Source organism: Dermochelys coriacea, chromosome 10, assembly GCF_009764565.3.
Source record: "Dermochelys coriacea isolate rDerCor1 chromosome 10, rDerCor1.pri.v4, whole genome shotgun sequence".
Classification (NCBI taxonomy): Eukaryota; Metazoa; Chordata; order Testudines; family Dermochelyidae; genus Dermochelys; species Dermochelys coriacea.
In genome coordinates this window covers 68381484-68396383 of record NC_050077.1, presented here as the reverse complement: position 1 = coordinate 68396383, position 14900 = coordinate 68381484, and the positions used below count along the sequence as shown (strand labels likewise).

The window sequence follows — 14900 nt, the reverse complement described above, 5'->3', positions numbered from 1 at the left end:
CTACCCTGCTAACTATAGTGCTAACTATGCTCCTTTTCTGTGAATCCCGGGAGAGAGGGGAGTGAGCGAGGTGAGAAGTGGAGAGCGAGTGACAGAGGGAGGGGGCACAGGAGTGAGCAGGGGCGGGGCCTCAGGGGAAGAGGCAGGGCCCCAGGGAAGGGGTAGGGCAGGGGGTGGGGCAAGGCTGTTTGGTTTTCAGCAATTAGAAAGTTGGCAACCCTTTGCCTTTCTGATGTTACTGTTGAAAATACTGGAGGTGATGCTTCTAGGAATAACAACATCAAAAGCACAGCAGCCCAACAGTGCTGCAGGTAGTTTTGGTATTATCAAGATTCCTACAGCAACAGACATTTTCAAGTTTTTATGTCAATTCTTCTCTATACAAAGTGGTATTAAAAATATCAGAATAAATAGGTTGGAATACTAATATTCCCAGTGAAATAGCCTTCTTGACCACTGAAATCAAGATTTTATGGTGCCCCAATATTCAAAGATGAAAAAGTAGAAAAATGACTGAAACAGGCTCAATCACAATTCTAAAAGATATTTTGCACACCATGCTACCAAAATGGTCTGTATAATGGTTATGCGGAATTCCTTATCTCTAAAGGCTAGTCAGAAAAAAGAGCTGGTTGGTGGCACAGAAAGGATACTGAAAATAGGATTACATGTATAGTATTTCATTATTAACATCTAGGATTACTCTTCAAACACCATTATTTCCTCAGCAGGGAAGAGCGGAAGGGCTGTACTCCACATTTACATGCAATCCTGGTTCAGTGCTCAGTGCAACTTACGACAGCCCCAGGCGTGTTCTAATTCAGACCCATCTGCAATGGCATCCAAGCAGCTGTTTCAGCAGCTCGGGTTGCTAATGCACAGCAGCATTTTGGCTATCTCCTCCCCTCTACCACCCACACATATTCCATATGCCAGGAGTTACAAGGTGTGAATGAGAGAAAGAGTGAGAGTGTATTATAGAGCTGCTCACAAGAATTTGTTGGTACTGGAAGGATCTCCTACCTATGTAAGGCAGTTTTAAGTCTGCATCACATCTCTAGAGCAGTGTCACACAAACTGTAGTGGGGCTGAAGATCTGGTCCAGAAACCAGCAAAATTAGAGAAATACTGCTGTTTTTGAGAAGTTAAAAATAGGGAAGGAACAGAATGGTAACATAACACTGGTAACAGCAATGTACCGTACCTTCTATGAAAATAACTTAATAAACAATCTCTGTATAATAATGCAGATGAATAACTAAAGTAGAGTTTATTTCAGAAATATCAACGAAAAATAAATGTTAGCCATCTTTGGTTACTGGAGAAGCAGTAAAAATAACCTAGAGGAATGTCATGCCAATTGCAATAACAATCATTTACAACACTGCCTCCAAATAGCATGCATACTTAACCAAAGATAAAATAAAAGAAGCAAAGGAGTGCTATGTGTTAACATTTAAAAACTTTAAATACAGAGAAAAAACATGAATAAGAAATTTTGGTAATAAGAAAAATATATGTCCCAAAATCTTTATTACACACTGTACAAAACAAAATATTGCACTTTAAAATCAGACAATAAATATATACAAAAGTATTTTACAAGTGTTTTCTTTTAATTTAAAAAACTGCTTAAGCTATCAAGACCCATTATTGATTAAAAAGGTAATGATCAGGAATATCCTCCCTTTGCAGTCAGCTAGGACACAACTGCCCACTTTAAACACTTTCTATACAGTAGTGCTAGTCTAATTTTCAGTGATGCAAACCCATGGTATAGGAATACTGTTTCTAAAATTGTTCTTACAGCATGCCTACTAATCACAATTCAATGCAGTCTAATAATCTACTAACGCAGGCTCCAATTCAAGATATGCATTCAGGCTTCCAATTTGTGCAACAGTTGGAAGCTGCAAAAGAAAAAAAATGCCATCTTCAGCCTTGTGCAGGCTTCTCTGGGGTAAAGCAAAATGTTTAGCCCTATCAGGCATATAATTTGTAGTCCAGAAAAAGATTTACTTAAGAATGTCATGGTCAGAATTTACTAACACACAAAAGACTTGAATGGATAATGGTCATGATGAAAAATCAGCTTGAATGAAATTGATTTCTTACACATTTATCTTCATATATAACAACTCTTTCCTCTTACTTTCTTCCATGACTGGAAAATAGAAAATATTTATTGAAGGGATAGAGTTGGACAGGCACATTTGGCCGGTTATTGGCTTTAGGTCCCCAATTGACTATGAGCAAGAGAATAGTACTCATGAACATTTCATTCACAGCTCTTATAAGGAAGTCTTGAGTCTAATTTAAGATCAATAGAGAAGATTAATCATGCCACTATTTTGATCATATTTCAGTAAGACTGGAGTACAAAAATAGGAGCAAAGGAAAATGACACCTCATTTATTCAAAAACAGAACCATTGCTGTTTTGAAAATCATAACAGCATCTACAATGCATACACATAAATACGGGAATGAAAAATGAAATCTACTGCTCTGTATCCAGCCGACAGCTAATCTCAATAAAATTGTCCTGTGAGATTGACCCTTATTCATAGTTTAAGATCAGGCTGTTTATGAAAATGTAATCATAGCCAAAAAACATTATAACTACAAGCCATTGCTTCTATAAATTTAAATATCTTGTTAAATTTGATAACACAATGAAAATAAAAAGGGACATCAGTTGCTGCATTCCAAAATTCTTCAAAGGATTTTGTGATTTAGACTTTCTTATAAGTAAAGGGAAGTAAGCATTACCTGGTCCTTTTTAGATAATGTTGTTTTTCCCCAATAAAATTATACTGTGATGACCTGTGAAGTTCCACAGATGATGTGCCATGATATTCTCCTCTTAATCCAGACATGAAAATGTTTAAAACATTAAAAGTTCCACTGCAGTAGAGTGGCCAATGTAAGCGTCCAGCAAAATTTCCGCTCAAGCATATCAATCTACAATGCTGGTTTTCATCAATCCCATGTATCCATTTAACTATTATGCCTACAGTCTTATTTACAAGTATATTCTTTGAACAGTTTAGATTTAATGAACCTGTTTTCTCATCTCTTCACTGCAGCATCATGAACTTTCCATAGAAGAATTACACTTCTTGACATGACTGACAACACCTTTGTTTGTAGAGGTCTATTAAGCATAACTTTAGATGTTTTACAAATGTACAGTAGTGAGTTGTATCCTTGCATTCGTCTTCTGAAAAATATATTTAAACATTAAAAGGCTTTATAATGAATAAGGGATAAATAGTAAAACTAATCATTATAGTTTCACACAAACAATAGTTTGATGGTAACCAGTGATGAGCTGGAGCCGGTTCGCACCGGTTCACTAGAACCGTTGGTTAAATTTAAAAGCCCTTTTAGAACCGGTTGTCCTGCGAGGGAGAACCAGTTCTAAAAGGGCGTCTAAATTTAACCACCGGCCAAAAGTGGCGCCTTAGGCACCGACTCCGTGGGTGCTCCGGGGCTGGAGCACCCACAGGGAATATTTGGTGGGTGCAGAGCACCCACCGGCAGCTCACCGCCCCACGCCTGGCCCCAGCTCACCTCACCTCCACGCCGCCTTCTCCCCTGAATGCGCCGCCCCGTCCCGCTTCTCTGCCCCACCCCCCCAGCTTTCTGCAAATCAGCTGTTCAGTGGGAAGCCTGGGAGGGCTGAGAAGCAGACAGCAGCTTCCCGCTCAGGCCCAGGGAGGCAGAGGGGAGCTGGGCCGGGGGGGGGGGGCACGAGGTAACCCGGGGGGGGGCGCATGCAGGGGAACCGCTCCCTTCCCCAGCTCACCTCCGCCTTCCTGGGTCTGAGCACGAAGCCGCCGCCTGCATCTCAGCCCTCCCCGGCTTCCCGCGCAAACAGCTGGGGGCAGGGGGCGGAGAAGCGGGGAGGGGCGGCACGTTCAGGGGAGGAGGTGGAGGCAGAGCGGAGGTGAGCTGGGGCCAGGTGCGGGGCGGGGAGCTGCCGGTGGGTGCTCTGCACCCACCAAATTTTCCCCGTGGGGGCTCCAGCCACGGAGCACCCAGGGAGTCGGTGCCTATGGTGCCACTTTTGATGTGATCAGTGGGGGGAGCAGCCGCTCCCCCTGCTCCCCCCCCCCAGCTATGCTCCTCCGCCCCTAGGAGCCAGAGGGACCTGCCGGATACTTCCTGGGAGCTGCCCCAGGTAAGCACCGCCAGGACTTCCCACCTCTCCCCAGCAGGTCCCTCTGGCTCTTAGGGGCGGGCTGGGCACCCACTACAGTGGCCCATGAAACCCTCCTGTCCAGTTCTGGGGGCAGTCAGGGGACAGGGGAGAGGGGTATATAGGGCAGGGATCCCGGGGGGGGGCACATATCAAGGAACACGGGAGGTTGGATGGGCAGGAGTCCCACGAGGCGGGGGTGCACCACGACCCTCTCGTGGGGTGAGGTGGGAACCGGTTGTTAAGATTTTGCAGCTCATCACTGATGGCAACAATTATTATGCTAGCATTTCATCTCTAGAAACGGGTTCAAACGCTGTCACAAATAAAATGACTGGTGTTCTCATCATATTCACTTATCTATTGTCCATTTCACAAAACTACCCCACAATTTGGTAAAATCAGCAATGTGCTCAGAGATTCATAAATGAGTTATACTGGCACGGCTGTGTAGGGGAAACCTGTATATGATTAACCCATAATATGCCTGATGCTAAGTGGTGCTTTTAATTCTTAAATATCAAAGTGACCCAGAACGGGAGAAAAGTATAGCAGGGATAATGAAGTGTTTGTTGGAGAAAACAGCTTTACCTTTGATGTGCAATCAGATGCTTGCAAAATCATTAGGGTACAGTTTGGAGTTGCTCTCTAAATATAACTACTACAAACTATGACTATGCTCAGATATAAATAAATGTTTACGTACTGCCACAGGAAGTGACATTGCAATGTTGCCAGGTCACTGGTCTCTTCCTCCACCCACAGTACTGATCAGCCACAGGTTTATTCTTCTTCCTGTGTACACAGTTTACTCGTCGTGACTGGAATCCACTTCCACAGTCTACACTGCAGGGCCTCCAAGGACCTGTCCGCCAATACACATCACACATCTCTGAAGAACAGTTTCTTCTGACTGCTGATCTGTGGAGAAAAAACATGATAGTTAAACAGTTCTGTGCTAGGATGCTTCTTAGTACAGAGTTATTTATTATACGTCAGTCATCACAAAATGAGAAGAAATATGTCCCAGTTTATTTTAACTACTGCTCCTTTACCTTTGGACAGAAGAAACTGTTTGGTGTTTATACAAAATATCGACAAGAAAGTTTTTAGTTAGAAAACAAAACCCCATTTAAAGTCAATTCACCATTTAATGTATTGAATTCTATAGATGCTTTATACATAAGCACTCCAGTACAGAAGAGCATCCTCCCATCCCACTGATACTAAAACTTCTCAAACATTTTTACCTTCTGGGGTGAAATCTTGGTGTGTTGAAGTAAGGGGGAGTTTTGACATTTACTTTCTGGGGCAAAGATTTCAGCCCTAATGTTTAGTGAAAATGCCTTTAAAATGCTAACAATTTAGAAGGACAAGGTGGGTGAGGTAATTTCTTTTATTGAATGAAGCTTATCTCTCTCACCAACAGAAGTTGGTCCAATAAAAGATACTGGATATTATGTCACCCACCTTGTCTCTCTAATATACTGGGCCCAACGTGGCTACAATTCCACAATTTAGAAACACTTTTATTAGAGAAATTTTCACAGATTCAGGTCTAATTAATCTAACAACATGATAAAAAGTCAAATGTATATGTGCAGATCACATGTTCTTCACATACTTTTCATTATCTGTTCACCTACCCACCTAGACATTTGATCCCATATGGGACAAACTTCTCCTCCCACAGGTCAGTTTAAGTCAGTCCTTATTATCGGGCAAATTGTCCTATTAATTTTTGAAGTTATGCCCATCCTATGTAGCCCTGATTCAGTAAAACACTTAAGCACATGCCAAAAAAAACTCACATATGCCAACACAATTTGCTGGAATTAAGATCTTGTGATGTCAAAGCTGTAATTTTCCTTTAACAGGGAGCTACTTAGAAGCTAAAAACAAAACAAAAGGATGCCTAGAAAGAACACGGCTCTGGAGAACAGATTATCAGAGTCATATGCTTATATTTATTCAATTTTATATTTCTTGGCCTAAATGTAAAAGGGTGTACAGCTTTGGCATCATACACTTAGAGGAAGCATAGTGTGTGCTTTCAAAGAAACATCTGCCTTCTTTCAGTGCTCACAAAACATCAAATTGATCCATATGCTGCATATTATGATGCCCAGAAGAACTTTGTAATTTTACAAAACTTAATCTTCAGCACAGTACTCTGAGATCAGTATTATCAGTAGAGGCCCAATTCAACAATGACAAGAAAACTATGGCAGGCCTCTACATATGTAATTAGACTTATTTAATTTTAATTTTTTACTGGACCCAAACATACAGTATGATATTAAAAAAGTAAAAATCTATCATATACAATATATGTGTGTCACAGAGCAAAAAATACCCCATTTCTCTTGGCCTGTTTAGTTATTAAAGTTGTTCTAAGTCAAAGACACACCCTGAGGCCCATTTAGGAATCAAACAGTAAAAAGGCAAGCGACTTTTCTGTTCTGGAGGAATGTAGGGCTTGGATTGTATTGTGGTATCTGACAAGTAGTTCCCTTACCCTCTCTTTCAGCAGGGGAGGGGTTCAATGCAAGGATGAGGGGGATTCAAAAATAGTAAAGGATGGTGTTTTATTTCTAAGTTTTTTCAGCTTCCATTACAATTAACAGTGATAATTAATTCAAGTGATGCCTGAAAAAAAACTCATATACAATCTCTAACCTAAAATTAAGCAGCTTGATTCTATATTTTCTCTCTATCTCTCTTTCTTGTCCATCATCCTTAGATTTTTCTGGACCTGCTCCCTATCCTGGACTAACATCCTTTGCATGTTTAACGTTGTCTAGTATGCTTTGAACATGGGACTGGGACTCAAGACTCCATGGTTCTAGTCCTGGCTTTGCCATTAACATCCTAAGTGACACTTGGGAAGTCAGTTAACTTCTCTAGACCTGGAGTTTACTCAATCTGTAGCACTGGAATATTAATAATTACCTATTTCCTAGGGGATTGGCTTAATTCATTTTTTATAAAAGTGCACTGAAATATTGGATGAAAGATACTATAAAGTAAAAAGTATTATTTAAAGCAGGACAATTTCTATACTACATCAAACTGCATACCTTTTTCTTTCGTCACAATAAGAATCTGGAACGAGAGATCCATTGTGATGTTTACATATAATGTGACGGTGCTGTAAACCCACAGCATGGCCAACACAGCGACCAGAACACTAAAAATAAAATTTAAAAAAATCTTCTATTAGAAAAGATAATCTTTATGTATGTTCACATAAAGTGTAAGTTTCACCTGCTTGTTTTGATATGATAGTGCATGGTCCATTAAAGCATTGTTTCTTTGTTATACCATAGTAAACAGAGCTAAGAAAATAATTCAGAGTGAAAACTTAACTTGCCAAAGTATCCTTCTTTTTTTGTGTCTGAATTGTCCATCAAAAGCTTTTGAAATTACTACTTGAAATTATTTGCAAATAATTCTTGGTCTGTAGATTGCTCTCAAGCAGTTTCTTGTGAGTATTTGATATTTAAAATTCAAGCTGTATTTATTAATTTTGATTGGGCACATGGAATGGAATCTGTTCCATGATTGGTTATATATATCACTTTGAATCAGGCTTTCACTATGAATATTTGCAAGTACAAGTTCAAAATTTGCATTTTACAAATAGTTTCTAAAATTCACTTAAAATTAACCATTTCTTCACGCTAGTTTTACTGGTAAATGCCTTTGTTAAAAGAGCTGCTGAAGATGGACATAAAAGGGAAATAATCATAACTGAACACAAATCAATTTTATTTGAGTGAATATTCAGGGAAATGTTTCTGAAATGTTTATTAAGGTCAAATAGTAAACACGATACCAGTCCTCTTGAAAAAACATAGTAAATTCAAAAGCTATTGCAGTTTGTAACATGAAAGTAAAGAGCACAATTCCTCTTGTTTAAATATTGTGTCATCTACTGTTAAAGCACATCCACATGCCTGCCTTTTCAAAGATACAGCTACGGTTCCAGTACAAGTGCTATAAAAGCAATGTACCAGTATTAGGGAGGGAGAGAGAGAGAGAAACAGACCACATTATAAAATAATGTGATGCTAACATTAGGGTTTCAAAGCATATGTTTTGTTTTCTGTGCAGGACTCGAAAGATAAAACTTGCATATACCCTGCCTACATCTCCACAGGTTTCAGAGTAGCAGCCGTGTTAGTCTGTATTCGCAAAAAGAAAAGCAGTACTTGTGGCACCTTAGAGACTAACAAATTTATTAGAGCATAAGCTTTCGTGAGCTACAGCTCACTTCATCGGATGCATTTGGTGGAAAAAACAGAGGAGAGATTTATACACACACACAGAGAACATGAAACAATGCGTTTATCATACACACTGTAAGGAGAGTGATCACTTAAGATAAGCCATCACCAGCAGCGGGGGAGGGGGGAAAGGAGGAAAACCTTTCATGGTGACAAGCAAGGTAGGCTAATTCCAGCAGTTAACAAGAATATCAGAGGAACAGTGGGGGGTGGGGTGGGGGGGAAAATACCATGGGGAAATAGTTTTACTTTGTGTAATGACTCATCCATTCCCAGTCTCTATTCAAGCCTAAATTAATTGTATCCAGTTTGCAAATTAATTCCAATTCAGCAGTCTCTCGTTGGAGTCTGTTTTTGAAGCTTTTTTGTTGAAGGATAGCCACTCTTAGGTCTGTAATCGAGTGACCAGAGAGATTGAAGTGTTCTCCAACTGGTTTTTGAATGTTATAATTCTTGACGTCTGATTTGTGTCCATTCATTCTTTTACGTAGAGACTGTCCAGTTTGGCCAATGTACATGGCAGAGGGGCATTGCTGGCACATGATGGCATATATCACATTGGTAGATGCGCAGGTGAACGAGCCTCTGATAGTGTGGCTGATGTGATTAGGCCCTATGATGGTATCCCCTGAATAGATATGTGGACAGAGTTGGCAATGGGCTTTGTTGCAAGGATAGGTTCCTGGATTAGTGGTTCTGTTGTGTGGTGTGTGGTTGCTGCTGAGTATTTGCTTCAGATTGGGGGGCTGTCTGTAAGCAAGGACTGGCCTGTCTCCCAAGATCTGTGAGAGTGATGGGTCGTCCTTCAGGATAGGTTGTAGATCCTTGATGATGCGTTGTAGAGGTTTTAGTTGGGGGCTGAAGGTGATGGCTAGTGGCGTTCTGTTATTTTCTTTGTTGGGCCTGTCCTGTAGTAGGTGACTTCTGGGTACTCTTCTGGCTCTCTCAATCTGTTTCTTCACTTCAGCAGGTGGGTATTGTAGTTGTAGGAATGCATGATAGAGATCTTGTAGGTGTTTGTCTCTGTCTGAGGGGTTGGAGCAAATGCGGTTATATCGTAGAGCTTGGCTGTAGACAATGGATCGAGTGGTATGATCTGGATGAAAGCTAGAGGCATGTAGGTAGGAATAGCGGTCAGTAGGTTTCCGATATAGGGTGGTGTTTATGTGACCATCGCTTATTAGCACCGTAGTGTCCAGGAAGTGGATCTCTTGTGTGGACTGGTCCAGGCTGAGGTTGATGGTGGGATGGAAATTGTTGAAATCTTGGTGGAATTCCTCAAGGGCTTCTTTTCCATGGGTCCAGATGATGAAGATGTCATCAATGTAGCGCAAGTAGAGTAGGGGCATTAGGGGACGAGAGCTGAGGAAGCGTTGTTCTAAGTCAGCCATAAAAATGTTGGCATACTCTGGGGCCATGCGGGTACCCATCGCAGTGCCGCTGATTTGAAGGTATACATTGTCCCCAAATGTGAAATAGTTATGGGTCAGGATAAAGTCACAAAGTTCAGCCACCAGGTTAGCCGTGACAGTATCGGGGATACTGTTCCTGACGGCTTGTAGTCCATCTTTGTGTGGAATGTTGGTGTAGAGGACTTCTACAGAGGCTCGTTCACCTGCGCATCTACCAATGTGATATATGCCATCATGTGCCAGCAATGCCCCTCTGCCATGTACATTGGCCAAACTGGACAGTCTCTATGTAAAAGAATGAATGGACACAAATCAGACGTCAAGAATTATAATTCAAAAACCAGTTGGAGAACACTTCAATCTCTCTGGTCACTCGATTACAGACCTAAGAGTGGCTATCCTTCAACAAAAAAGCTTCAAAAACAGACTCCAACGAGAGACTGCTGAATTGGAATTAATTTGCAAACTGGATACAATTAATTTAGGCTTGAATAGAGACTGGGAATGGATGAGTCATTACACAAAGTAAAACTATTTCCCCATGGTATTTCTCCCCCCACCCCACCCCCAATGTTCCTCTGATATTCTTGTTAACTGCTGGAATTAGCCTACCTTGCTTGTCACCATGAAAGGTTTTCCTCCTTTCCCCCCCCTGCTGCTGGTGATGGCTTATCTTAAGTGATCACTCTCCTTACAGTGTGTATGATAAACGCATTGTTTCATGTTCTCTGTGTGTGTATATAAATCTCTCCTCTGTTTTTTCCACCAAATGCATCCGATGAAGTGAGCTGTAGCTCACGAAAGCTTATGCTCTAATTTGTTAGTCTCTAAGGTGCCACAAGTACTGCTTTTCTTTTTACATCTCCACAGAATATCTTTTCTTTGACCAATCAAGTAAACTTACTAGACATAGCAAAATAAAGGAGCCAAGACTTGTAAAACATGTCTGAAAGCTAACATTAACCTCACCTTTTGGACTCTTCCTATATGCCAGTGTACAGCACCTTGCACAAACAGACCTTATGCTGAGTAAGGACTTCTAGATACCACCACAAAACAAATAATAGTACTACTGTAATATGAAGAATATCTACAAAGATTTCCGACAGTAAGAGAAATACCAAGCATGGGAGATCAGAACATAAATTGAAGAACGTAATTTGCAGTATGATGGCATAGCTGTATTTACGTAGGAGTTTCAGGTCAAGATTTTCAAAAGGTAGATTACCTGTCCCCATGACTGAATTATCCACTCTGTACATGAACGAACTGTGCACCTTTTCTTTCCCAGTGGACTATCCTTGTTGACACAGGCATCTGGTGACAACATCAATGTAGTGCCATTTGCTTTGTTTGTTGACAAGTTACTTGTCGTTGGCGAAATCCATTACCACAAGAAGCAGAGCACTCAGACCATGGACTAGTTACCCATCTGAGGATGTAAAATAAACTGATAGTAAATAGGAAAGTAATGCAAACATAATAGTATATCACAGCAAATTCTCTAAAAATAAAACTACAGGAACTTACTATCGTTTGCCTAAAGTCAGCTCCTTAACATGAGAAAATATGAGCCAGTATTATGACCCTCTAAGCAATGTTCCTTCTGAGCCAGGACTGATAGGGATGATTTTCAGAAGACATCCTTTTAAGAAAATATGCCATACAGAAGTTATGGACTTTATGTAGAAACTATTGGGTGAATTTCTTTGGCCTGTATTATGCTGGAGGTCAGGCTACATGATTACTCATAGACTCATAGACTTTAAAGTTAGAAGGGACCATCATGATCATCTAGTCTGACCTCCTGCACATTGCAGGCCACAGAACCTCATCCACCCACTCCTGTGATAGACCCCTAACCTCTGGCTGAGATACTGCAGTCCTCAAAAAGAAAAGGAGTACTCGTGGCACCTTAGAGACTAACAAATTTTTTTAATGCATCTGATGAAGTGAGCGGTAGCTCATGAAAGCTTATGCTCAAATAAATTTGTTAGTCTCTAAGGTGCCACAAGTACTCCTTTTCTTTTTGCGAATACAGACTAACATGGCTGCTACTCTGAAACCTGAAGTCCTCAAATCATAGTTTAAAGACTTCAAGTTACGGAGAATCCACCATTGATCATAATGGTCCCTTCTGGCTTTAAAAATCTATGAAGCTAAGAGATTCTTTCAGAACTGATAACAGACCTCTCTTTCATAGCTTATAAAATGACATGTAGTGACCCAAATGTAATTAACATAACAGGTGTCACAGGTCACCAAAATTTGCTAGGTAAAGCGTTTGTTATATAAAGCACTGACCTGAACATTTTTCTATTGATGATAAGTTGAATAATTTAGTGTTTATCTGTACAGCTGGGAACAATAGGCACAACAGAAGAAGCAAGAGGTGGTTCAATTTATTCTATTTAATATTTTTCTAAATCCAACCTAAAAATAGGGATTGGGAAATTACTTGTAGTATAATTGTGAAAATAGGAGGGATATGCTATTCTAATCAGCAATTATCTAGTTCCCTTGTGGCCAAGTAGTTTGTCCACTCAGGATGGATTACTGCCTTTAAAAATATGACACCTGTTCTTTTCTTCATTTCACTTTTCTTTCAAGTACTGTACAAATTTACAGAATCTGTACAATAGATCAGTAAGGCCCCAGTTCAGCAAGTACTTAATGCATTTTAAGCATGTGCTGAAGTCCCAGCATGAGCTTAAAGATAAGCATATGCTGAAATGCTTTGCTGAACTGGTGCCTATGACTTTGACTTTACATTGAAATTCCATATACTTCTATGAGTCATCCTGGGAGCGGCCCAGTGGGTTAACAGCAGTGCACAGGCCACTTATATGGGGAATGGAGTTGGAGGTTCAAATGCTTTCTACTTCCCTTCCCTGGTCAGTGATCATACTGGAGGCAACAGGAAAGGGACAGTTTGTGCCAGTCACTAGCAGCTCCTTTGCTACACCCATTTCTTAGGGATCAGGAGGCCCTCTTTATGTAAGAGGCACGAGATTCTTTTATTAAGGAAATGTTTTTATTAAGGAAATATACTTAATATTTCATTCTTTTCTAATACAAAATCCCATATAAATATAGAAAAATTTAAGTACTGTAGATATGGAAACAAACACTTCAATTCATGCAAACAAATGCAAAATTCTAATTCTAATTAACTATATGCATATTAATAGATATATTCTAAAATTCTAATAATTTGATGCAAAATACACAATACAAGTAAAACAGTACATTAAAGCATGTTAGTGAATATTTTAGGTCAGAGAGAACTTAGGTATTAGTATGTTTTGTCATATGAATTAACTGTGAGAGTTTTGATGTAATTGCTCTCGGACCAGTTTAATATAGTTTGCCAAGTTGTGTGCCAGATTTCACTACGTTTTTGGAATTCTCCTCAGAGGTGCATTAGTGCCTCAAGTATTTACATTACTCTCTCCTTTCTTTCACCTGAGTCGACTGGCCTGATTTTAGACGAAAGCCTGCAGTGGAATCCATGATTCTCAAACTCCTTCAGATTATTATTTCTGTTTTAGTATTTTTCCATTGGCAGGAAATTCACTTGTTATGGGATGGCTTGAGTTCAGACTCACAATTTCGAGTGATCTGTTTTTTGGCTGCCAATATTGAAATATAAACACATTTCTTCTTATATTTATCTGTTGCTATGTTTTGTTTTTTTATATATTTAGAATACAAAGTTTAGAAAATACTGGCAATTGTACTTCCACAATGTCAGTTAAGGACTTAATACTTCCTGCCAACAATTTTCCAATGACCAGCAACTCCAACACATGTGCATGAGTTTTCCCTCCCTCATGAATTTTACATTGCTGGCAGTTAGGAGACGCCCTTTCCTGACAGGAGATGCAAAGTGCTTGTATTCATGTGGCAGTAAGTGTTGCGGCTGCAGGCTGGGAACAGAACTTTGACAGGGAGGAAAGTTCCTTACAAGCCGTGGGAAGTGAGTGGTAAAACTGGAGTTGAGTTCTTGGCTGTTACAGCTAAAGCTTTTGGTGTATCTGCATCACGTGCACAGACATGTTGTCCCAAGAGCAGTTCCCAGAAGCATTCTAGTTGACTTAGCCAGAAGGCCAACAAGATTGGTGAGGAACTGCATGCCAGAAAGCGAGCTGCAACATAGTCTGAAAGAGTGAGATACTATGGTGATAGGTCCTTTAGGTATATGACAGGTAGATCACACAGATAAGCAGGTACAGTACAGATTCCCCCTCTGCATCAACCCTGTTCTGCTAGCCAGTGGGTACAAATGATCCATGGCAAGCTCCGCTGTCTAGCACCACTGTTCATGATAAATTTCAAAGTAGCAGCCGTGTTAGTCTGTATTCACAAAAAGAAAAGGAGTACTTGTGGCACCTTAGAGACTAACAAATTTATTTGAGCATAAGCTTTTGTGAGCTATTGGATGCATTGCATTGCATCCGATGAAGTGAGCTGTAGCTCACGAAAGCTGATGCTCAAATAAATGTGTTAATCTCTAACGTGCCACAAGTACTCCTTTTCTTTTTGTTCATGATAAACACACTCTAACTTTGTCCTCTGCAAGTGCAAACACCAAGCCTTTGGCTCCTGTGCAAGTGCACAAGGAAGAGAAAGAACACCTTTCACCACTCTCTTCCAAACATCTTGTGAACCCAAGCAGAGCTAGACACAATCTACTTCACAGACAGATTAGCCAGCCCTGGGGATGTCCCCACTCCACTCGGAAACTGTCAGGAATTTTGGGAAGGCCTCAAGCCTATCTAGGACAGGATGCATGGCCAAACTAGATCTATATCTAAAAGTAATATGCAAGTATATCAATATTTCAGCTGTTTGATTGATTACCATTAACACTTCCTTAGCAAGTATGTTTTACAAGGCATTTACCATCTAATCCACAAATATAAACTGTTCCATCTTGAGAGTCCACTTTGGTGTTAAAAATGACTTCAGGATGACCCCTCTGCTAGATATTTTG

At 40.3% G+C, this 14900-nt stretch overlaps 1 protein-coding gene across 1 annotated transcript in view; it reads right to left on the bottom strand.

Moving 5' to 3' along the window:
• Positions 1 to 1780: 1780 nt before the first annotated feature.
• ADAMTSL3 (ADAMTS like 3) overlaps positions 1781 to 14900 on the bottom strand; it is a 308922-nt gene continuing 295802 nt past the window's right edge. Inside the window, 5 exon segments of the mRNA XM_038420609.2 lie at positions 1781 to 3222; positions 4910 to 5124; positions 7284 to 7393; positions 11133 to 11257; positions 11260 to 11336. Of these exon segments, the coding sequence (XP_038276537.1) occupies positions 3113 to 3222; positions 4910 to 5124; positions 7284 to 7393; positions 11133 to 11257; positions 11260 to 11336 (637 nt within the window). The 3' untranslated portion in view covers positions 1781 to 3112.